Source organism: Cetorhinus maximus, chromosome 3, assembly GCF_964194155.1.
Source record: "Cetorhinus maximus chromosome 3, sCetMax3.hap1.1, whole genome shotgun sequence".
Classification (NCBI taxonomy): domain Eukaryota; kingdom Metazoa; phylum Chordata; class Chondrichthyes; order Lamniformes; family Cetorhinidae; genus Cetorhinus; species Cetorhinus maximus.
The window spans coordinates 159163076-159188337 of NC_135881.1; the positions used below are offsets into that span (position 1 = coordinate 159163076).

General features: G+C 47.7%; 1 protein-coding gene across 1 annotated transcript in view; it reads right to left on the reverse strand.

The window, feature by feature from the left end:
• Nucleotides 1-25262, reverse strand: part of phactr1 (phosphatase and actin regulator 1) — a 711982-nt gene that overhangs the window by 16067 nt on the left and 670653 nt on the right. Inside the window, exons 11-12 of the mRNA XM_078539187.1 lie at nt 18844-18905; nt 3187-3327 (exon numbers count right to left, since the gene is read on the reverse strand). Coding sequence (XP_078395313.1) covers nt 3187-3327; nt 18844-18905 — 203 coding nt within the window. The remainder of the gene's footprint in view (nt 1-3186; nt 3328-18843; nt 18906-25262) is intronic.

The window sequence follows — 25262 nt, forward strand, 5'->3', positions numbered from 1 at the left end:
CTCCTGGTCTGTCCTACATGTGACTCGAGACCCACAGCAATGTGGTTGACTCTTAAACGCCCTCTGAAATGGCCTAGCATGACACTCAGTTGTATCAAACCGCATTCAAAATCACAAAAAAGGAATGAAACCTGACATACCACCCAGCATTGACCTAAGCACCGGAAATGACAACAGCAATCTCAGCCCTATCGATCATGCAAAGTCCTCCTTACTAACATCTGGGGGCTAGTGCCAAAATGGGGAGAGCTATCCCACAGACTGGTCAAGCAACAGCCTGACATAGTCATCCTCACGGAATCATATCTCACAGATAATGTTCCAGACCCCACCATCACTGGCAGGGCAGACCCAGCACAAGGGTATGCAGTCGGGAGGGAGTTGCCCTGGGAGTCCTCAACATTGACTCTGGACTCCATGAGGTCTCATGGCATCAGGTCAAACATGGGCAAGGAAACCTCCTGCTGATTACCACATACCGCCCTCCTTCAGCTGATGACTCAGTGCCCCTCCATGTTGAACATCACTTGGAGGAAGCACTGAGGGTGGCAAGGGCACGGAATGTACTCTGGGTGGGGGACTTTAACGTCCATCACCAAGAGCGGCTCGGTAGCAACACTACTGACAGAGCTGGCTGAGTCCTAAAGGATATACCTGCTAGACTGGGTCTGCGGAAGGTGGTGAAGGAACCAACAAGAGGGAAAAACATACTTGACCTCATCCTCACCAACCTGCCTGCCGCAGATGCATCTGTCCATGACAGTATCAGTCGGAGTGACCACCGCAGTGTCATTGCGGAGACGAAATCCTGCCTTCACATTGAGGATACCCTCCATCGTGTTGTGTGGCACTAGCACTGTGCTAAATGGAATAGATTTCAAACAGATCTAGCAACTCAAGACTGGGCATCCATGAGGCGCTGTGGGCCATCAGCAGCTGCAGAATTGTATTCCAACACAATCTGTAACCTCATGGCCCAGCATATCTCCCACTCTACCATTACCATCAAGCCAGGGGATCAACCCTGGTTCAATGAAGAGTGCAGGAGAGCATGTCAGGAGCAGCACCAGGCATACCTAAAAATGAGGAATTAAGCTGGTGAAGCTATAACACAGGACTACTTGTGTGCCAAACAGCATAAGCAGCAAGTGGTAGACAGAGCTAGGTGATCCCACAACCAATGGATCAGATCTAAGCTCTGCAGTCCTGCCACATCCAGTCGTGAATGGTGGTGGACAATTAAGCAACTCAATGGAGAAGGAGCCCAGCACATCAGTACAAAAGATAAGGCTGAAGCATTCACAACGATCTTCAGCCATAAGTGTCGAGTGGATGATCCATCTCAACCTCCTCTGGAGGTCCTCAGCATCACAGATCCAGTCTTCAGCCAATTCGCTTCACTCTACGTGATATCAAGAAACGGCTGAAGGCACTGGATTCTGCAAAGGCTATGAGCCCTGACAATATTCTGGCAATTGTACTGAAGACTTGTGCTCCAGAACTTGCTGTGCCCATAGCCAAGCTATTCCAGTACAGCTACAACACTGGCATCTACCCGGCTATGTGGAAAATCCAACCCCGCCAATTACCACCCCATTAGTCTACTCTCGATCATCAGTAAAGTAATGGAAGGGGTCATCAACATTACTATCAAGTGACACTTGCTTAGCAATAATCTGCTCACTGACGCCCAGTTTGGATTCCGCCAGGGCCACTCAGCTCCTGACCTCATTACAGCCTTGGTTCAAACCTGGACAAAAGAGCTGAGCTCCCGAAGTGAAGTGAGGGTGACAGCCCTTGACATCAACGCCGCATTTAACCGAGTGTGGCATCAAGGAGCCCTAGAAATACTGGAGTCAATAGGAATCAAGGGGAAAACTCCCTGCTGGTTGGAGTCATACCTAGCACAAAGGAGATGGTTGTGGTTGTTGGAGGTCAGTCATCTCAGCTCCAGGACATCACTGCAGGAGTTCCTCAGGGTAGTGTCCTCGGCCTAACCATCTCCAGCTGCTTCATCAATGATCTTCCTTCCATCATAAGGTCAGAAGTGGGGATGGTCGCTATGATTGCACAATGTTCAGCACCATTCGCAACTCCTCAGATACTGAAGCAGCCCATGTCCAAATGCAGCAAGACCCGAACAATATCCAGGCTTGGGCTGACAAGTAACATTCACATCACACAAGTGTCAGGCAATGATCATCTCCAACAAGAGAGAATTCAACCATTGCCCCTTGATGTTTAATGGCAGTACCATCACTGAATCCCCCACTATCAACATCCTGGAGGTTGACCAGAAGCTGAACTGGACTAGCCATATAAATACTGTGGCTACAAGAGCAGGTCAGAGGCTAGGAATCATGCAATGAGAAACTCACCTCCTCACTCCCCAAAGTTTGTTCACCATCTACAAGGCACAAGTCAGGAGGGTGATGGAATACTCCCCACGACACTCAAGAATGAGTGCAGCTCCCACAACACTCAAGAAGCTTGACACCATCCAGTACAAAGCAGCCCACTTGATTGGCACCACATCCACAAACATTCACTCCCTCCACCACCGATGCACAGTACCAGCAGTGTGTGCCATCGACAAGATGCACTGCAGGGATTCACCAAGGCTCCTTCGGCAGCACCTTCCAAATCCACGAACATCTAGAAGGACAAGGGTAGCAGATGGATGAGAACACCAGTACCCTGGAAGTTCCCCTCCAAGTCACTTACCATCCTGACTTGGAAATATATTGCCGTTCCTTCACTGTCCCTGGGTCAAAATCCTGAAACTCCCTTCCTAAAAGCACTGTAGGTGTACACCACATGGACTGGAGCTGTTCAAGAAGGCAGCTCACCACCTGCTCAAGGGCAACTAGGGATGAGCAATAAATGCTGGCCCAGCCAGCGAAGCCCACATCCCATGAATGAATTTTTAAAAAAGGAACGTGTTACGCATTTACTCCTAGGCCTTGGTTCTGCCGACCTGCTCAAAGATCTTAGGTAAGTGATGTTTTCCATTAAGGAAAGTGAATACGTACTCCATTTCAGATAAATGAATTTACTTGTGTTTATTTCTCAATAGTTTGCTTTGGTAACGGGTTTCTGCGCATGCCAAATAACCAGCTGGTGAAAAACAATTCTCACTACTTGTACCATTCCTATTTTTCTCAAAGTTTGTCCCTGATATCTTACTTTGTCAGCAGCTGTTAGCCTAGTCCATGGCTTGTCTGCACGTCTGTCATAATCCTGGGCCTCAGCCACCTCCACATAGTCACTGAAACGGATAAGGATTTTTCTCTCCCTCAACTCCTCCACAGTGGGCCTTTGGCTAAGCTAGAGAAAAACAAAATTGATATTAAAGATTTATAAGACAATGTTAGTAACCACTTTGCAATCATTTCCATTACTAGTATATAAAGGTGATTTGTTTAAGACACACAAAGGACACTGTTTAGTCATTAGCACCAATGAGGGTTATTTGCAGGTAATTAATCTTACCAATACCAACAGTCAGATCACATTTCAAGGTCAAAATTTCTACTCATTAAATGTGTAAGGAGAAGGGAGGCAGGCAGGTAGTCAGGAGAGCCCCAGAGTGTATCTCACTCAAGAACGATTTTCTTCTGTTGGAAAACGGTGAGGATGAAGGTCCCCCTGGAGAGTGCAGCCACAGCTAAGTGCACGGCACTGTGGGTGGCTCAGCTGCACAAGTGGGGAGGAGTAAGAGTGCAAGAGCAATAGTGGTAGGAGACTCAATAATGAGGGGCGCAGACAGGCACTTCTGCGGCCACAGACATGACTCCAGGATGGTGTGTTGCCTCCCTGTGGTGCCAGGGTCAAGGATGTCACAGAACAGATGCAGGACATCCTGAAGGTAGAGGCCGAACAGTCAGAGGTTGTGGTTCACATTGGTACCAACGACATAAGGAGAAAGAGGGATGAGGTCCTGCAACAAGAATTTAGGGAGCTAGGTAGCAGATTAAAAAGCAAGACCTCAAAGGTTGTAATCTCTGGATCACTCCCTGTGCCACATGCTAGTGAGTATAGGAGTAGGAGGATAGAGAGGATGAATGTGTGGCTGAAGAGATGGTGCAGGAGGGAGGGCTTTAGTTTCCTGGATCACTGGATCTGTTTCTGATGAAGGTGTAGCCTGTACAAGTCGAATGGGTTCCACCTGAACCGGAATGGGACCAACATCCTTGCTGGGAGGTTTGTTAGTGCTGTTGGGGGCGTTTAAACTCATTTGGCAGGGGGATGGGATACTGAGTGGGGCTACAGGAGGGGGTGACACTCTCCCAAATACAAAAGAGAAACTAAGTCAGCCTGGAAGGCAGAACAAATATGGACCTGTTAAGGCGCAAGGGAATAATGCAAGGCTAGATTGCATCTATTTTAATGCAAGGAGTCTTACAAGTAACGCAGATGAATTGAGGGCTTTGATTAGCACGTGGGATTATGATATTGTTGCTATCACAAAGACAGAGTTGAAGGAAGGGCAGGACTGGCAGGCAATATTCCAGGGTTTAGAATCTTCAGGCATGATCAGTGTGCTTGCACATGAGCAGGGGAGAGAGCTCATCCTGAGTGAGACACAGCCACAGTGAGTGAGGACGTTGGCAATTTGGTGCACAGTGGGAATTCAGTGCAGAGGGGAAGATGTGCTCTACATTTTTTCTTTGCTTTCTAACTTCTTAAATCTTCAGAGAGTGGTCTTGCCCTGCTGCAGCAGTAGAGGCTACAAGGGAGAGGAATGACTGGTAAGTAGTGGGTAAGGTCGGATAAGTATTTACCACTTTTATCACTTATAGTTTAAGGTCTTTTTGTGGTTTATAGTTTGTATATTCTGTAGTAACGAGGATCAGGAAAGAAGGGTCCGAGAATTGATTTAAGAAGTTTAATTTAAAGGGATAAGTCATGGCAGGAGAGCTCAAAGCTGTGGTGTGCTCCTCATGCTCCATGTTGGAAGCCGGGAATATTTCCAGTGTTCGGGGCCAGCATGTGTGCAGGAAGTGTGTCCAGCTGCAGCTCCTGGAAGCTCGGGTTTCAGAGCTGGAATGGTGGCTGGGGACACTGTGGAGCATCTGCGAGTCTGAGAGCATCGTGGATAGCATGTTTAGAGAGGTGGTCACACCACAGCTGAAGGGACTTGAGGAGGAAGGGAATGGGTGACTACCAGGCAGTCCAAGAGAAACAGGCAGTAAGTTCAGGAGTCCCCTGGGGTCCTGCTCGCAAATTGGTATTCCATTTTGGAGGCTGATGAGGGCGCTGATTCCTTCAGGGAGTGCAGACAGAGCCAAGCTTCTGGCACCACAAGCAGCCTGTCTGTACAGGAGGGGAGAAAGAGAAATAGGGGATTCTACAGTCAGGGAAACAGATAGGCGCTACTGTGGCCGACAGCTTGACTCCAGGATGGTGTGTTGCCTCACTGGTGCCAGGGTCCTGGATGGCACTGAACGGCTGCAGGGCATCCTAAAGGGGGAGGGTGATAAGGCAGAGGTCATGGTACATGTTAGTACCAATGACATAGTTAGAAAGAGGGATGAGGTCTTGCATCAAGAATTCAGGAAGTTAGGCAGCAGACTGAAAAGCAAGACCTCTCGAGTTGTAATCTCTGGATTACTCCCAGTGCCACATGCTAGCAAGCACAGAAATAGGAGAATTGAGGAGATGAATATGTGGCTTAAGAGTTGGTGCAGGAGGGAGGGTTTTAGATTCCTGGATCACTGGGACTGTTTCTGTGGAAGGTGGGACCTGTACAAGCAGGGCGGCTACATCTGAACCAGAGCGAGACTAACATCCTTGCAGGCAGGTTTGCTAGTGCTGTTGGGAGGGGTTTAAACTGATTCGGCAGGGGGAGCGGACACAGAATGTTAGCAGAATAGGGACACATCACAATACTGTAAAACAATCAAGTCAGAAGGAGTACAGCTGCATTAAGTTTCAGGGGAGTAAGGCAAGGCAGGATGGCCTCTTCTTTAAAGCCAGGAGTATTACAGGTAAAACGGATGAATTAAGGATTGACATGTGGAATTGTGATATAGTAACCATTACTGAGACGTGGTTGAGGGAGGGGCAGGATTGGCAGCTCAACATTCCAGGATATAGAATCTTCAGGCGAGACAGGGGAGGGGGTAAAAGAGGAGGAGGCATTGTATTATTAGTTAAGGAGTCAGTTACTGCAGTAAGGAGAGATGATATCTGGGAGGGGGCATCGAATGAAACTTTCTGGGTAGAGCTTAGGAATAAAAAAGGGGCAGCCACATTGTTAGGTGTTTATTATAGACCCCCAGGTAGTCAGTGGGAAATTGAGGAGCAAATATGTGCACAATTTGCAGAGGTGTGTAAAAACAATAATAGGGTAATTATATTAGTTGATTTCAACTTTCCCAACATTAATTGGGATGGACATAGTGTTAAGGGCTTGGATGGAGTGGATGTCTTGAAATGTGTACAGGAGAATTTTTTAGGTCAATATGTAGAGGGTCCAACAAGGGACGGCGCAGTACTGGACCTAATTCTGGGGAATGAAGCTGGACAGGTGGCTGAAGTGATGGTGAGAGGGCACTTTAGTGATAGCGACCACAACATGATACAATTTAAGCTTGCTATGGACAAAGAAATAGAAACGTTGCAAAAAAATGTTTTGAATTGGGGGAGAGCGGATTTTAGTAAAATAAGGCAGGATCTGGCCAAGGTAGACTGGGAACAGCTACTTGTGGGAAAAACTACAGAAGTGCAGTGGGGGGCATTCAAAAAGGAAATGGGGAGGGTACAGGCTCAACATGTTCCCTCGAGGATGATAGGAAGGATCCGGATGATTTGTGTCTCAGAATGCTGGTGGAGGCAAGGGAGGAGATCGCAGGGGCGTTGACCCCAATTTTTAATTCCTCTTTGGCCACGGGGGAGGCGCCAGAGGACTGGAGAACAGCTAGTGTGGTTCCGCTATTTAAGAAGGGTTGTAAAGGTAAGCCAGGGAACTACAGGCCAGTGAGTCTCACGTCAGTGGTAAGGAAACTATTGGAGAAAATTCTGAAGGAGAGAATCTATCTCCACTTGGAGAGGAAAGGTTTGATCAGGGATAGTCAGCATGGCTTTGTCAGAGGGAGGTCATGCCTAACAAATTTGATTGAATTTTTTGAGGAGGTGACCAGGTGTGTAGATGAGGGTAGTGCAGTTGATGTAGTTTATATGGATTTCAGCAAAGCCTTTGACAAGGTCCCCCATGGGAGACTTATAAAGGTGGCAAACGCACATGGAATACAGGGTAATTTGATAAGCTGGATTCAAAATTGGCTTAGTTGTAGGAGACAGAGGGTGATGACAGAAGGCTACTTTAGTGACTAGAAGCCAGTGTCCATTGGTGTACCACAGGGATCTGTGCTGGGTCCCCTATTATTCACCATTTATCTAAACAACATAGATGACTATGTGGGGGATAGGATTAGTAAGTTTGCGGATGACACAAAGATTGGCCGGGTGGTTAACAGTGAGGTTGAGTGTCTTGGACTACAGGAAGATATAGACGAGATGGTCAAATGGGCAGATAAGTGGCAGATGGAATTTAACCCTGAAAAGTGTGAGGTGATACACTTTGGAAGGAATAATTTGACAAGGAAGCATTCAATGAACGGCATGACACTAGGAAGTTCTGAGGAACAATGGGACCTTGGCGTGTGTGTCCATAGATCTCTGAAGGCGGAGGGGCATGTTAGTGGGGTGATGAAAAAAGCATATAGGGCACTTGCCTTTATTAATCGAGGCATAGATTACAAAAGTAGGGAGGTCATGTTGGAGTTGTATAGAACCTTGGTGAGGCCACAGCAGGAGTACTGTGTGCAGTTCTGGTCGCCACATTATAGGAAGGATGTGATTGCACTGGAGGGGGTGCAGAGGAGATTCACCAGGATGTTGCCAGGGATGAGACATTTAAGTTATGAGGAGAGTTTGGATAGACTTGGGTTGTTTTCATTGGAGCAGAGAAGACTGAGGGGTGACCTGATCGAGGTGTACAAGATTATGAGGGGCACGGGCAGGGTGGATAGGGAGCAGCTGTCCCCCTTAGTTGAAGGGTCAGTCACGAGGGGACACAAGTTCAAGGTGAGGGGCAGGAGGTTTAGGGGGGATGTGAGAAAAATTCTTTTTACCCAGAGGTGGTGATGGGTCTGGAATGCGCTGCCTGGGGGGGTGGTGGTTGATGCGGGTTGCCTCACATCCTTCAAAATTACCTGGATGAGCACTTGGCACGTCATAACATTCAAGGCTATGGGCCAAGCGCTGGTAAATGGGATTAGGTAGGTAGGTCAGGTGTTTTTCACGCGTCGGTACCAAAGCGTCTCTTCTGCAGTATGTAATTCTGTGATTCTCTGTGTTATGATTGGAGTGGCGGGGTGGGGGGTGGGGGCGGGGGTGTAAAAGAGGAGGTGACATTGCACTATTGGTCAAGGAGTCAACAACTGCAGTAAGGAGGGATGGTATTTTAGAAGATTCCTCAAATGAGGCCATATGGGTAGAACGTAAAAACAAAAGGGGGCAATCACTTTGCTGGGACTGTACTATAGGCCTCCAAACAGTCAGGAGAAGATAGAGGAGCAGATATGTAGGCAAATCTCAGAGAAGTGTAAAAATAATAGGGTAATAATAATGGGGGAATTTCAACTTGCCCAGATTGATTTCAACTTCCCCAAACTGGGATAGACTTCGTGTGAAAGGCTTAGAGGGGGCAGAATTCTTAAAGTGCATCCAGGAGAGCTTTTTGAGCCAGCACGTAGAAAGTCCTACAAGAGAATGGGCAGTACTGGACTTAATCTTTGGAATGAAACAGGGCATGTGGTAAAAGTGTCAGTGCGGGAGCATTTTGGGGATGATGACCATAACTCTGTAAGTTTTAAGGTAATTATGGAAAAGGACAAAGATGGACTGGAAATAAAGGTCCTGAACTGGGGGAAGGCCAATTTCAATATGATAAGACAGCATCTGGCCAAGGTCGACTGGGAGCAGCCACTAGCAGGAAAAGTCTACATCAGTCCCGTGGAGTCATTCAAAAAGGTAACAGGGAAAGTTCAGGGCCAACATGTTCCTGTAAAGGTGAAGGGTAGCACCAACAAGTCCAGGGAACCCTGGATGTCAAGGGATATAAAGTATTGGATAGTGGAAAAAAAGGAAGCTTATGGCAGATACAGAGGGCAGAAAACAGCAGAAGCCCTAGTCAATAGAGAAAGTGTAGGGGGATACTTAAAGTAATTAGGAGACCAAAGAGGGGGCATAAAAAACACCGGCGAGCAAGATAAAGGAAAATCCAAAGACATTTTATAAATATATTAAGGGCAAGATTAAGGCCCATTAGGGACCAAAGTGGCAACCTTTGCATGGAGCCAGTGAATGTAGGTGAGGTTTAAATGATTACTTTTCATCTGTGTTCTCTTTGGAGAAGGATGATGTAGGTGTAGAAATCAGGGAGGGGGACTGTGATACACTTGAACAAATAAGCATTGAAAGAGAGGAGGTATTAACAGTTTTAACGGGCTTAAAAGTGAATAAATCTCCAGGCCCAGGTGAGATGTATCCCAGGCTGCTATGTGAGGCAAGGGAGGAGATTGCAGGGGCTCTGGCACTAATTTTCAAATCCTCTTTGGCCACAGGAGAGGTGCCAGAAGACAGCGAATGTGGTACCATTATTCAAGACGGGTAGTAGGGATAAACCAGGTAATTACAGGCCAGTGAGTCTAACATCAGTGGCAGGGAAATTATTGGAAAAAATTCTGAGGGACAGGATTAATCTCCACTTGGAGAGGCAGGGGTTAATCAGAGATAGTCAGCATGGCTTTGTCAGGGGGAGATCATGTCTAACAAATTTGACTAAATTTTTTGAGGAGGTCACTAGTTGTGTAGATGAGGGCAGTGTAGTTGAAGTAGTCTTTTTAAAAATTCATTCATGGGATGTGCTGACTAGGCCAGCATTTATTGCCCATCCCTAACTGCCCTGTTCAGGGGGCATTTTAAGAGTCAACCACATTGCTGTGGGTCTGAAGTCACATGTAGGCCAGGCCAGGTAAGGACAGCAGATTTCCTTCCCTAAAGGGCATTAGCGAGCCAGATGGGTTTTTACAACAATCGGTGTTGGTTTCTTGGTCATCATCAGGCTTTTAGTTCCAGATTTTTTTTTTATTGAATTCAAATTTTACCATCTGCCATGGTGGGATTCGAATCCAGGTCCCCAGAGCATTACCCCGGGTCTCTGGATTATCAGTCCAGACAATACCACTACATGAAATCTGCATGGACTTCAGTAAGGCTTTTGACAAAGCTCCACGTGGGAGAATGGTCAAGAAGGTAAGAGCCCATGGGGTTCAGGGCAATTTGGCAAATTGGATCCAAAATTGGCTTAGTGGAAGGAGGCAGAGGGTGATGGTTGAAGGTTGTTTTTGCGATTGGAAGCCTGTGACGAGTGGTGTACACAGGGATCAGTGCTGGCACCCTTGCTGTTTGTCGTGTACATTAATGATTTAGACGTGGATATAGACGTGACCAGTAAGTTCGCACTTGACACGAAAATTGGTGGTGTCGTAAATAGTGAGGAGCAAATCCTTAGATTACAGGACGATATAGATGGGCTGGTAAGATGGTCAGAGCAGTGGCAAATGGAATTTAATCCTGAGAAGTGAGGGGTGATACATTTTGGGAGGACTAGCATGGCAAGGGAATACACAATGAATGGTAGGACCCTAGGAAATACAGAGGATCAGAGGGACCTTGCTGTACATGTCCATAGATCCCTGAAGGCAACAGCACAGTTAGATAAGGTGGTTAAGAAGGTATCTGGGATATTTGCCTTTATTAGTTGAGGCATAGAATATAAGAGCAGGGAGGTTATGTTGGAACTGTATAAAACACTAGTTAGGAGTACTGTGTGTAGCTCTGGTCTCACACTATAGGAAGGATGTGATTGCACTGGAGAGGGTGCAGAGGAGAATCACCAGGATGTTGCCTGGGCTGGAGCGTTTCAGCTATAAATAGGCTGGATAGGCCAGGGTTGTTTTCCTTAGAGCAGAGAAGGCTGAGGGGGGACCTGATAGAGGTATACAAAATTATGATGGGCATAGATAGGGTAGATAAGAAGACACTTTTCCCCTTAGTGGAGGTGTCAATAACCAGGGGGCATAGATTTAAGATAAGGGGCAGGAGGCTTAGAGGGGATTTGAGGAAAAACATTTTCACCCAGAGGGTGGTTGGAATCTGGAACACACTGCCTGAAAGGGTGGTAGAGGCAGGACCCCTCACAACATTTAAGAAGTATTTAGATGAGCACTTGAAACACCATAGCATGCAGGGCTATGGGCCAAGTGTAGGAAAATAGAATAAGAATAGATAGGTGTTTGATTGCTGGCACAGACACAATGGGCCGGTTTCTGTGCTGTATAACACTATGAAACACTGGCAAAGAACTTCATATGTCATTAACACAAGTCATTAGTCATCATACTACCTATGATGACTGTGAGGAAAGCAGTGGGCAGTGCACACTTGAATTTTCCACTTTACACTGCCGTGAGAGAGAGTCCCTGCTGACTGCACAGGCCAATAATATCTCTCCAATATTTATGAATATTTGTCCCCGATATCGTACTTTGTCAGCAGCGGTTAGCCTTTTCCACATGCTTATTTTGCTCTGTTTCTGACCTTGAAGGCTGCACGGCTGTTGTACTACCTGGTTACATAGTGCTTCATCTTTAATGGGCCAACTATATGAACATGCTTCTGACATTCTATCATGCCCATCACTAGCACAAATTGTGAATTCACAGGCCTGTACCCCCATAATTTTCTGTAGTCCTGCTCAGACAGTTAAATTGTACAAAAGCATAGGTGCCTTCATTCTTCTTTACTTAGTGCCTCTGTCAATAAATGATTAGTCCTAGCTTATAGACTTTGGTCAGGATTTTCCCGTAGCACCCGTGGCAGACGTAATGGCGGGTGAGATTGGAAACTATAGTGGGAGTAAAAAAAGTCATTTTTCTGTTGGCGTAAAAACAGGTTGCAATCGAGCACTGCAGACTTCAATGGCGGAGCACATTTCCCGTTACGCCATGTCAGGAACGGTATTTGAATACATTAGAATATCATGATTGCTCATTATCAAGGCAGCTCACCGGAATCATGCCCCTATGCAAGATCAAAGGCCATGCCAGTGTCTAATTAGACTGACATGACTCACGATTGGATGTCGGCAACGTTCACCTGGCGAACTGCACTTCACTCGTGACTTCGAAATATGGTCACCTACCTTTCACCTGCTGTTGTGCAGGCAACAGCACATCGATTTCAAAGGGTTTCACAAACAAGACAAGTATGTACCAGACCAGCAGTAAGGCAGGAGTGGCTTGAAATGTGATTGGGCAGGGGGGTGGTGGGCAAAGGCTTGACTGGTGGAGGGGGGGAAAGACAAGACAAGACAAAAGCAAGGGAAGGGGCTGGAGGGCAAAGGCTTGATTGGGTGGGGGCAAGACAGGGGAAGGATGCACACAGGCACGTGACTTGGGGGAGTGGGGGGGAAGGCTGGGAAGGGTGTGCACGGACCCATGACTATGGGAGAAGACTGGGGAAGAACGCACACAGACACATCATGGGGAAGAGAAAAGTCTTTGTGGCCAGAATGGAAGAGAGACAAGTAATGAAGCTTCAGTTTAGACAGCTGAGAATTTGAGGAAGATGGAGGGTGTAGTTAATGTTGCCTGCATCATCACATGTAGGCAGGAGGAAAGGTGGAGAAGAGTGCTATGGCGGAACTAGGCTTACCAAAAGGAGGAGCTTCACCCTGATGAGCAATAGGGCAGCAGGGCCCCCTCTGGACCCAGGGGATGAGGCTCACAGAAACGCTGCGTGTAGTTGACTCTCAATGCCAAGGGTGTACAGAAGACGCATGTCTTTCCTCCAGATGAATTAGAATCAGTGTCATCGATGCCTTCGCATTTCTAGGGAACTGGCGGCTTACATGTGTCACATTCTCCAGAAGTTGACGTCGTAGGGCTGGGAGGATGTCCATTGCCAGTGGCTCTGAAAGTCTCCACTGCTCTTCTACGGAAATAGCTCATTCCAAGGCTCCACCGGGGACCTCTGTGGGATTTCTTCGGCGTCCACTCACAAGTACATACAGGAGGTAACGGACACCCTTTTTGCCCAGGCCCACAATTACGTGCATTTCGCCAGCGGTCAAGCTGGCCAGTCAGCCACAGCACTGTGCTTTGCAGCTGCCTCAGGATCCCCACAGATGCAGGGTGCCATCAACTGCGGAGCTTCCTGGCAACAGGCAGTGCAATACATAAACAGGAAAAGGTTCCACTCGCTCAGCATACAGCTGGTCTGTGGCCACAAGAAACAAATCATTCAGGTTGGCGTCAAATACCCAGGAAGTGTCCATGACTCACACAGACTAGATTGCAGATCCTGGACATCTTTGAGGGACTACACGGTATCCAGGATTGGCAGGATAAATCTACTTGCGATAGTTCAAGGAAAGGTTACCCTTCTCCATGCTCATCTACATCTCTCCTACACTACACCTTCAGCTTTCCATAATGCAAATAAGACGGGGGCCTAAACAGCAAAGAATGGACACCACTTGAACCTGCAAAGCATGTCAATGAGATGCCTTGCATAAGCACATTTTACATTGAGGGTGACACATCACTAATGTTGGGAATTAGCTGAGAAAGGACACACACTGTGATAAGATGGCTGCACAGAACATCGACCAGAGGGAAATGTTACGAAATCTGTGATGTTTGGGGGGGGGGGGGGGGTGGGCAACAACATGGTGTGACATGTGATTGACCATAACACAACTTAGCATACAGAGGAGGGATACACAACAGGAGATTTGGAATGGGTGCAATTCTATTTACATTGGTGGAAAATATATACATGTGGTGAACACCTGTGCCACCGTTGTGCTCCTAGCATTTCTTGATCCTCCTTCCCTACCGTAGTGTATACACTGTAGTAGTGTATCCCCAACATCCACAACAGAGGTGAAGGCAGCCTGCTGATTACTACGCTAAGTTGACTGTGATGACTGGCGGGCATCCTCTGGAGGGCTGAGACTTGGAGGGCCCTGGCCTGCCTTGGGTCTCCTGCTGTGTGCTAGGTGTATCCTCCTCAGCCTGTGGAGCCAGAAGTGATGGAGTCACAGGGAGTGGGATTGGCTGGACACTCCTGAAGCCCTTGGCCTGCTCCTTGAGGAGAAGGGGCAGCTGGAGTGGGATTGAGGTGCCCTAACCCGCTCTTGTGTAGCCACTGATACCCAATGCCTACAGTGATGTAGTGCAGCTCCTGCCACAGTTCAGGACCTAAGTCCTGGACCAAGGTCTCCATGGCGGTTGCCACACTACCTGTGTTGACCTTGGTGCGCTGGCATGTCAGCTCTAATACCTCAGACTGAACGTGGATGGACTCCTCCATCGTATGTTGCAATCTGTGGAATCCATTTGATAACCCTGCCTGATATCCACAGGCTCGTCATCTGACTTGGACTCAGCAGAATCGTGGACTCCAGCATTCCTCCAAGTGCCGGTGACCTTGGATGTCTCCGCCTGCTGTGGACCAGAATCTGTGCTGTGCTCATCAGATTTGGACTCAGAGCCTGCTCTAGATCTAAGTCCCACCGAGGTGTGTCTCTCTATGCTGGTGGAGTGTGTGGGTGAGCATTGTGATGGGTCTTCCATTGTGGTGTCCTCAGGATCCTCATCCAAGAAGTCGAGGCGGCTGGAGAGGAGGGCTGGATCTCGGTGTCCCAGTGTCATCTGGCGGAGATACCTATGAAAGAGAGTAGAGACAATTAGTGCATGGCATCAAAATACAAAACATCACATTGCCCTCACTAATTGCAGTCTGAAGGGTGAGCTGGTGCAGGGCTCTTACTTGGGTGAGCACCACTGGTCTCACCGTCGCCAGAAGAATGAGCAATGAATTTCTGCTCATAACTTCACTCAATAAGCAAGAAGCTGAGGAAACTTACCTGAAGAGCTGCAGAGAAAGGAGATCCCAGCAGCAGAACAAAAGTTGCAAGTTCAAGTCTCCACTGAATCCCTGTGAAAGCAGCTTTAATGCAGCAGAGCTAGCAGCCAGCAGCCTGCATGGTGAGATCCAGTCTTTTTAAAGTTCCAAGAAAGCCAGCCCTTTGAACTATTTCTTTCAAAATCACAGGCAGTGAATTCAGTTGCAGGTTTGCCGCTAACCCAATCTCTGACTCAGCGTCCTCTCCATGTGGCCTCCCCGAGACAGGGGCACAACAAAGGAACAAAAGGAATACACCGATCGAAGTCGGGGAAACTCCATTTAATCAAAAGCTTGAGTGTCTCGCAAACGGCCTCCCAGCCAGCAAGACCACTGCCCTCCTGACCTGGACCTGATCCGCAGCAAGCTGAAGCCATTCAACTTTCCACAGTCCCAAGCTGAGCTGCGGCCATCTCATTGTTTTTTCTTCCTCACCGTTCACTGCCGCCATTTTGAAGCTCCTTTCTCATCGCAGACCGTCACCGCCATTTTAAAAGTCATGCCAAAAGTCTAAAATGTGCGAAAATCCTCTCCTCGGTAATACCAGTGGCACCATTTTGAAATCCTCCGATCTCTTAAAAGGGCACCAAACTTTAAAGCTGTAGCTGCAAGAAATAAAGGAAAAATAGTTATAGATGGGAAATTTAAACTTCAGTGCTTCTTCAGAGCTCTAAAGAAGAGTCATACAGACTCAAAACATTAACTCTGTTTTTCTCTCTCTACAGATGTTGTCAGACCTGCTGAGTTTCTCCAGCATTTTCTGTCTTAATTACACAAGATCGGGTGTCCTGGAGAAGAAAATTTCTGGGTTACTGGGGAACATCAGGTCTCAGTAAGAAGGCAGAAGTAGTCCAGGTTCGCACCTTTTTATACTCTTTTGGTGAATTTGCTGGCGATGTTATCCTAATTCAGTTCATTGATGAATCCTCAATCATCCTCAATGAAATATTAACAGCCTTTCACAGATATTTTAATCTTCAAGCTGAGGAAACACATTACTGGCCAGAACCCCTGCCGATTTATCTTTATGGGGCACACAGCTCTTCTTCCTGGGCTACATCTGACAATGCAGTTCCTCTTCCTGGAAAGCAGCTATCATAGTTAATGGCCATCTGACCAATTTCAAGTTAGATTTTGGCATCGGATTGACTGTCCTATTGGCTGAAGAACTGTGGCTTCAAGGCTGCTGGGTCCAAACCATGGATACCCCGCTCTACGGTGCAGGGGTGGGGTAGGGAGGGAGTTCAACTCCTGACCATTGGAATGATTCAAGAGCCATTAAGGTACGGCGACAAACAGATCACATAAGTTATGTACGTCATGCAAAATCAGTCCTTTTCACTCCTGAGTAGAGACCCCTGCATAGTTCTTGACCTTTTTCAACCAGCTGAAGATGTCCAGACAACCACAATCCCCAAGCAGCCAGAAACTCATCCTCCCAAAGGCCCAACTACAAAGCGGAAACCCACTATTGACTTTGTTTATAACCTCCCTTTCCTGTTCACCGAGCAGGTCTGTTCTTCTCTTTTTCAGGTACCCAGATCAAACCAAGGACCAGACCAAGCAACAGCACAGGAGATTACCCTAACACCCCCAGTGGAAGTGACACCAGAGCCTGAATGATTTCCAGAAGAGCCTCTGCCTCCGCTAGCGACCACAGTGCTGTCGATTGAAATGATGACCTACGCATGGTCCCAGCCAGTTTGATGAAACCACAGGAACCAGGTAGCAGCCCGACATAAACACATCTCAATAAAGGTGAGCTGTCTCTACACACATCTTCCTTCCACAGGATGCCAACACCCACACCCACCCCAGAAGACTTCCAGACACCGGGTAAGATGGAAAAAGAAGAAGGCACATTGCCAACAGCCGGACGGATACCACTTTCGTGCACCTAGGAAAAAGCGACCACCGCTCACGGCACCAAATTACCGCCGCAGCAACTCGACTGACCAGGCGTGGCTCAACACCCACCAATAGAGAAAGTGCATGAAGCCATGCCTGCATCCGCTGACAACCAACCATCCACCACAAGGTCATCAGCCCCTAGATCATATCACTCTCCCGACCAGATGGCAAATGAGACATAGCATGGGCACAAGACCTCCAGACCACCTCAAACTCTGATTTCAAAGACTTGAAGGAGGTAGACTTGCTAGATGAACTCTGTTAATGCATGCTGTTAATGTTGTAATGTTAATCATGAAGTGGTTTAGAGTTAGTAGTTATAGTCGCAACACAGAAGTTAAGCGCACAAGCCTTAAAACAACATCAAGCTGTAAGTAACTGTTGACAGTGTTTATCCAAGGGATAAAGACATGTGGGAGGTATAGTAGTAGGATCTGGTACGTTAAGGGTTAACCTGGGACTGAGTATAGTACTGCCCACCGGTGATATAAGAAGGCACATGACTTAGAAATCAGAGCAGTCTAGTGCTAGTCAGCAACATGTAAGGGCATGCCATGAAGTCCTCTCCTTACCTGTACCGTAAACATGTACATTGTTCAGTATATATACCTAATAGTAACTACCACAAAACTGCTGAATGGTGTCTAAGCAGTACACAACACAGGACAATGCAATATACCATTCCACCTGATTGCTCCCCATCTTCAGGCACAGTCACCTACCGAGACCCCCCCATCATGAGACCATCGAGTTACCCTCTTAGTTACCAGTTTCCCATTTATGTGCTGCATATGCCTCCCCTATGTGTGACTGTGCCATATTCGGCCCAGTACCAAGCCACCAACCCCCAGGATCAAAATATATGAGGGACTGATCACAGCCTGCATGCCACGCTGTGCACAACTGTCACAGGGTGGACAGGTCCTCCCCTATCCCTCCCTGGACTGGGATCAGAACACGTGTGCCATGCACAGCCCTCTGTCATGGTGTGCACAGTCCCAGGACTGTCTCTGGATTCTGGTCCTGATTACATGGAGCGCACTACCCCTGGTGATGTCTTTGCCTAGCCCCCCTCTTCATTTCCACCCCCCCCCCCCCCCCGGACTGTCAATCCCTCATCCTCAGTTCAGCATGTGCCTTCCAGCCCTTCCCTTGCCTCTGTCTTGTCTCATCCCTCTACCCCCAGTCCAGCGTGTCCCTCGCCTTCCCACTAATCTTCCCTGAGCAGCCTTGGCACGGAGTCGGAGCAACCACGAACACAGCACAGTGAAAGACGAGCGCTGCGCGCACAAAACTTGAAGTTGTGAGTGAAGTGCAGTTCACCAGGTTCATATGTGTGATATCCGGTCGTGATTGATGTCAGTCTATCTAGCCGCAGGTGTGGCCACTTGATTTAGATTGGGGACGTGATTCATAAGAGCAAGAGGTTGAGTATTCATAGCATGAGTATTCATAACATGCAAATACAGATCCTGACATGCCTGATCCACCGTGAAAGTTGGGAGCGGAAAATTGGGACCTGTTTTCATGCCGGCGGGAAACTGACTTTTGGCTGCACTCCGAATTCTCTGGTCCTGCCCACCACGATACCTGCCGCTGGTGGGACCAGAAAATCCCACCCGTTAACTCTGTTTTTCTCTCACCATAAATACTGCCTGACCCGCTGAGCATTTCCAGCATTTTCTGATTTTATAAACTGAAATTAGCGGTTGTTCAAATCTTTGCTTCAGTCTGAGTGTTGAAAATAAAGAAAAAAATCTAAGAATTAAAGAAAGGTTTTAGCCAGTATTACCCAGTGCAACATCGTCCTCTGACGTTGGTAAGAACATGATCTGTGTCACGTTCATTCCTTAATCATCACCTGATCCAAATCAAATTGTCAACGCTTACCTTTCGTGTCAGCCGTCTTTTAATTTCTCGCTTTTCCTCTTCTTCTTCTTGCTCATTTCTTGCTAAAGAGATAAATCAATAAATTATCTTCAACAACTGCAAAACATGTTTCCTGAACTACTACAAATTTAGGCTAGATTTAACACTCCCCCAGCGACTGGTTTGAAAGCAGGGAACTCGTTAAATCTAGTGGGTACCTGCCATTGCCTTCCTGTGCGTCTCTGCCTCCACTGCAATTATACCAGTGGCGGAGGCAACGTCGGGTGGCCTGCCCAGCAGTGGGCCCATTGAAGTCCTTAAGTGTGAAATGAATGCTCACTTGAGGGCCTCATCCCACACCGCCGGGATTTAACCAGCAGCAGGAGAGGTCCACACCAACTAGCCAGGCCAACAGGTTCCCTCATAGGCGGGTGATGGAATCCCTTTTTAATGGTCCCCCGAGCTTATCAGTGGGTGCTCCTCAAGGTTTAAGCTACCTCAAAAGATCAGCCTCACCACACCATCTCTGGGCGGCCTCTGATTGGCCGGCAGCTCTCCGAGGTGGAACTTTCTGATCGAGAAAGATGGAAGTCTTGCCAATTGGCCGTTAAATGGCTGCAAGGCAGCCGGCGTTCCCCTTCGAGATCTCCCCGACTTTTTAGCTAGGGGGCAGGAAATTCAGTGCCTCACATAATTCAGCCCATGATGTTAAATAAAAATCAAAGAATATCAATCTCTCCTTTTAAAAAGTTACCACCTACCAATGTATTTAAATTCTTGCCATTTCCTGCTGTCTAATGAGCAACTGACAGAAAACGACAGACGTCAGTTTGAGCTTAGACAAGGCACTTAATCTTAAACTAATGTGCCCATTCTAACCTTAGCACTCATATGGCGGAGTTTAAAGATTGAGACACAGACATGCATATGCAAATTACACATAACCGAATTCAACTTGAGGTATACGGAGCAAAGTAAAGTCTATGGCTGCAAAATTTGGCTTTGTAATGCCACTGATGCTCTTGCGAGGGAAGCCTGAAACGTCAAAAATGTTGGTCGGACTGCTTCCAGTGCAATGCGTGTGGCGCTCCCTGAGTGTAAGGGTGGGTGTGCATTGTGCAAGGAAGCAAAGTGAATGGGCGGATCGTGATGTCAAACAGTGTTGAGCTGAGTTAGTGCCCCATCTGCCATTTTCACCATCGGCGCTCTTATTAACATCCTCTCTTAATCAGTGTAAGAGATCCCTCCAGCCCTACCCAGCACTGCTTAACTTTTAGGTGAAGTACTTTTGATTTTACTTTGCAGTGAGTACTGTATTCACTGTTATTGGCAGAGTTGACAGAGCTTTTTGGATTCACAAGGGGGTGGTAGTGCACTTTGTCAAGGGCATCACAGGAGTTGGGAGGTCTGTCAGTTAAAAGAAAGACTTAGGCCTGAATTTCACGCTTGGCGTGTGCGCCAAGTCGGCGGGAGTGTAAGAGAATGTGGAATCGCACCTGGCGACGGTCGTGTTGCAAACGTAATTTCATGCTCTATAGCCAATTAAGGTCCGACCAGCATGAAACATGTCTTCTGAATGGTCGGAAAGGGCCGGGCGGGCCGAGGGCCTGTTAGGCGCTGGGTCCAATGGCGATCTGGCGGGCGCTTTAAAACTGGCAAAGGCCGCTCCCTGAAGGCTGCCGGGGAAAATCTTTAGAGTCAGTCCAGAGACTGGAACAATGGCCTCATCAGCGGCTGGAAACGTCAGGCGGGAAGGCAGGTCGGGTGGACACTCGGCCCCCCGTTTCTCGGACGAGTGCCTCGCAGTCCTCTTGCAGGAGGTCCGTGTCAGGCAGGACACTCTTATACCCAAGGGATTGCAGGAGGAGGCCACCGCACAGACGAAAAAAGCCTGGGAGGAGGTGGCAGCCAAGGTCAGCAGCCACAACTTTGTGCTGTGCTGTAAAAGGTTCAACAACCTGCTGCACTCAACAAGGGTGAGTACTGTGTTGGCATGGATCAGTGTGGAGAAGTGATAAGGACTGTCCTCCCCCCCCACCCCATTGGAGCTCAGGGGTGCTGGAGTCTGAATGCCAACTGTCAATGACGCCAGAGCTGGTCAAGGGGGGTGAGCTTTGGCTGCTTGGACTGAGTGCCTTGTGGCTCGAGGGGCACGACTCAGATGTACCCTGCGAGATGTTCCTCAGGTGGGGTTGATCAGGCTGCAATGGTGCTGCAGGTAGAGAGTGGACTAATCAATGCTCCTCTGTCCTTTCAGGAGAAGATGAACCATAACACCATCGAGAGGTCAAGACAGGTGGGGGCCCCCAGACCTAATATTGTCGAGACACGAAATGGATGCACTGGATCCAAGGCAAAGTGGCACGTTGGATGCATAATTGACTGAGAGGCAGGAAGCATAGGGTGATGGTAGAGGGATGTTTCTGTTGCTGGAAGTCTGTTTTCAGTGGGGTTCTGCAGGGCTCGGTGCTGGGGGAGCACTTGCTGTTTGTGGCGTACATAAATGACTTGGACGTAAATGTAGGGGGTGTGCTCAGGAAGTTCACCGTTGAGACAAAAATTGGTAGGGTGGTAAATAGTGAGGAAGATAGCCGTAAACTGCAGGAGGATATCAATGGACTGGTCAGGTGGGCAGAGCAGTGGTAAATGGAATTCAACCCAGAAAAGTGTGAGGTAATGCACTTGGGGAGGGCTAACAAGGCAAGGCACTATGAATGGTAGGATCCTGGAAAGTACTGAAGATCAGAGGGAACTTGGTGTGCATAGCCACAGATCCCTGAACATAACAGGGCAGGTAGATAAGGTGGTTAAGGCGGCATACACGATACTTGCCTTTATTAGCCGAGGCATAGAATAAGGCAGGGAGGTTATGCTGGAACTGTATAAAACACTTGTTAGGCCACAGCTGGAGTACTGCGTGCAGTTCTGATCACCACGTTACAGGAAGAATGTGTTTGCACTGGAGGGGCTGCAGAGGAGATTTATCAGAATGCTGACTGGGCTGGAGGGTCTGAGATATGAGGAAAGATTGAATAGGCTGGGGTTGTTTTCCCTGGAGCAACGAAGTTTGAGAGGGGACCTGATAGAGGTGTATAAGATTATGAGGGGCATAAATAGGGTGGATAGGAAGGCACTTTTTCTATTAGTAGAGGGGTCAATAACCAGGGGACATAGATTTAAGGTAAGAGGTAGAAGGCTAAGAGGGGTTTGAGGAGAAATTTTTCACCCAGAGGTTGGTGGGAGTCTGGAACTCACTGCCTGAAAGGGTGGTTGAGTCAGAAACCCTTGTAACACTTAAGAAGTTTAGATATTCACTGACATTGCCATAGCCTCCAGGGCTATGGGCCAAGCATTGAAAAATGGGATTAGTGTAATCAGATCTTCGTTGACATGATGGGCCGAATGGCCTCCTTCTGTGCTACAAACATCTATGACTCTATGGAGCTGTAGAGCCGCCAGCCAGCTCGGTCAGCCTGTTGTGGAGAGGCAGGTAAGACAAAGCTAAGAGTGCAGTGCATAGAGGTGAGTGTGTCGGATTGTACAAACATTCTTGTGTAGTGCCATCATTAATGGGAGCCTCAAACCTGAGTACCCACTGATCATTGAAAGACGATGGCACCATGATGCAGATCTCCATTGTGTCACCAGGGCGCCTGGCATGCACAGTATGATGACTTAAATTAACTACAAGTCACTGTTCTCCCTTAGATTCGCCAGCACGCACTCGAACGCAGGACCCCGAAGAGCTACTCTCGATGCCAGAGAACCATGGGGCTTTAGATGCATCTGCCTCACACCCACTCTCTGAACCAGGCACCAGTGCAGATACAAGCACTTCGGTGGGCATTAGATCATTGGCTAGAATGTCAGTGCACAGTGATATGGGCACTTCACATTCACATGAGGAGCAGGTGGAGGCAGAGAGTGCCTGAGCAGTCAGAGGACTGCTGGAGACCAGGACTATGTTGACCCGAAGGCAGATGATGAGCCTCTGGAGTCATCTATCAGGCGGCAGATGCTGGATGTCCAGTGGGATGCATAGGAGGATCTGGTGGAGATCAATGAGGGTGTGCGTGCAATGGTCTCTATTGTGGAGGGGTCCATGCAGAGCATGAGCACTGCGTTGACCCTCATCGCCAAGCGCACTGCCTGCTTCATTGATATAGTAGCCTTGTGATATAGTAGCCATTGCTGAGACATGGTTGAGGGAGGGGCAGGATCGGCAGCTCAACATTCTGGGATGTATAATCTTCAGGCGAGACAGGGGAGTGGATAAAAGAGGAGGAGGCATTGCATTATTAGTTAAGGAGTCAGTTACTGCAGTAAGGAGAGATGATATTTTGGACGGGGCATTGAATGAAGTTTTGTGGGTTGGGCTTAGGAATAAAAAAGGGGCAGCCACATTGTTAGGTGTTTATTATAGACCCCCAGACAGTCAGCAGGAAATTGAGGAGCAAATATGTGCACAATTTGCGGAGGTGTGTAAAAACAATACCAATTATATTAGGTGATTTCAACTTTCCCAACATTAATTGGGATATACATAGTGTTAAGGGCTTGGATGGAGTGGATTTCTTGAAATTTGTACAGGAGAACTTTTTAGGTCAATATGTAGAGAGTCCAACAAGGGACAGTGCAGTGCTGGACCTAATTCTGCGGAATGAAGCCGGGCAGGTGGCTGAGGTGGTGGTGGGGGATCATTTTAGTGATAGCGACCACAACATGGTACAATTTAAGCTTGTTATGGACAAAAAAATAGAAAAGTTGCAAAAAAATGTTTTGAATTGGGGGAGAGCAGATTTTAGTAAAATAAGGCAGGATCTGGCCAAGGTAGACTGGGAACAGCTACTTGTGGGGAAATCTACAGAAGAGCAGAGGAAAGGAAATGGGGAGGGTACAGGCTCAACATGCTCCCTCTGGGGTGATAGGAAGGAGTAACAAGCCTACAATGAGAAGGAAAAGAGAGGCTTTTAGCAGGTACAAGGGGAGCAAATTAGTGGAGTACAGAAATTGCAGGGTGGAGTTTAAGAAAGCAATTAGGAGAGCAAAGAGGGGATATGAGAAAGCTCTGGCTGATAAAAGTAGGGAAACTACTTATTCTATAAGTATATCAATGGAGAAGAGGATAACCAGGGAAAGAGTAGGGCCAAGGGGGCAATCTATGGGTGGAGCCAGAGGACATCGGTAGAGTGTTGAACGACTGCTTCACATCCGTCTTCACCCAAGAGAATGAAGATGAAGGTATGGGACTTGGGGAAAGAGACTGTGAGGTTCTTGAGCAAATTGATATTTGGAGTGACAAGGAGGTGTTGGCAGGATTAAAAGTGGACAAATCTCCAGGTCCGGATGATTTGTGTCCCAGGCTGCTGAGGGAGGCAAGGGAGGAGATCACAGGGGCTCTGACCCCAATTTTTAATTCCTCTCTGGCCACGAGGCAGGTGCCAGAGGACTGGAGAACAGCTAATGTGGTTCCGCTATTTAAGAAGGGTTGTAGAGATAAGCCACGGAACTACAGGCCAGTGAGTCTCATGTAGGAAAACTATTGGAGAAAATTCTGAAGGAGAGAATCTATCTCCACTTGGAGAGGCAAGGTTTGATCAGGGATAGTCAGTATGGCTTTGTCAGAGGGAGGTCATGCCTAACAAATTTGATTGCATTTTTTGAGGAGGTGACCAAGTGTGCAGATGAGGGTAGTGCAGTTAATGTAGTTTATATGGATTTCAGCAAAGCCTTTGACAAGGTACCCCATGGGAGACTTATAAAGAAGGCAAATGCACATGGGATACAGGATAATTTGATCAGGTGGATTCAAAATTGGCTTAGTTGTAGGAGACAGAGGGTGATGACAGAAAGCTACTTTCATGACTGGAAGCCAGTGTCCAGTGGCGTACCACAGGGATCTGTGCAGGGTCCCCTATTATTCGTCATTTATATGAACAACATAGATGACTATGTGGAGGGTAGGATTAGTAAGTTTGCGGATGACACAAAGATTGGCCAGGTGGTTAACAGTGAGGTTGAGTGTCTTGGGCTATAGGAAGATATAGACGGGCTGGTCAAATGGGCAGATAAGTGGCAGATGGAATTTAACCCTGAAAAGTGTGAGGTGATACACTTTGGAAGGATTAATTTGACAAGGAAGCATTCAATGAATGGCGTGATACTAGGAAGTTCTGAGGAACAAAGGGACCTTGGCATGTGTGTCCATAGATCTCTGAAGGCAGAGGGGCATGTTGGTGGGGTGGTGAAAAAGGCATATGGGACACTTGCCTTTATCAATTGAGGCATAGAGTTGTATGGAATCTTGGTGAGGCCACGGCTGGCGTACTGTGTGCAGTTCTGCTCACCGCATTGTGATTGCACAGGAGGTGGTGCAGAGGAGATTCACCAGGATGTTGCCTCAGATGAAACATTTAAGTTATGAAGAGAGGTTGGATAGA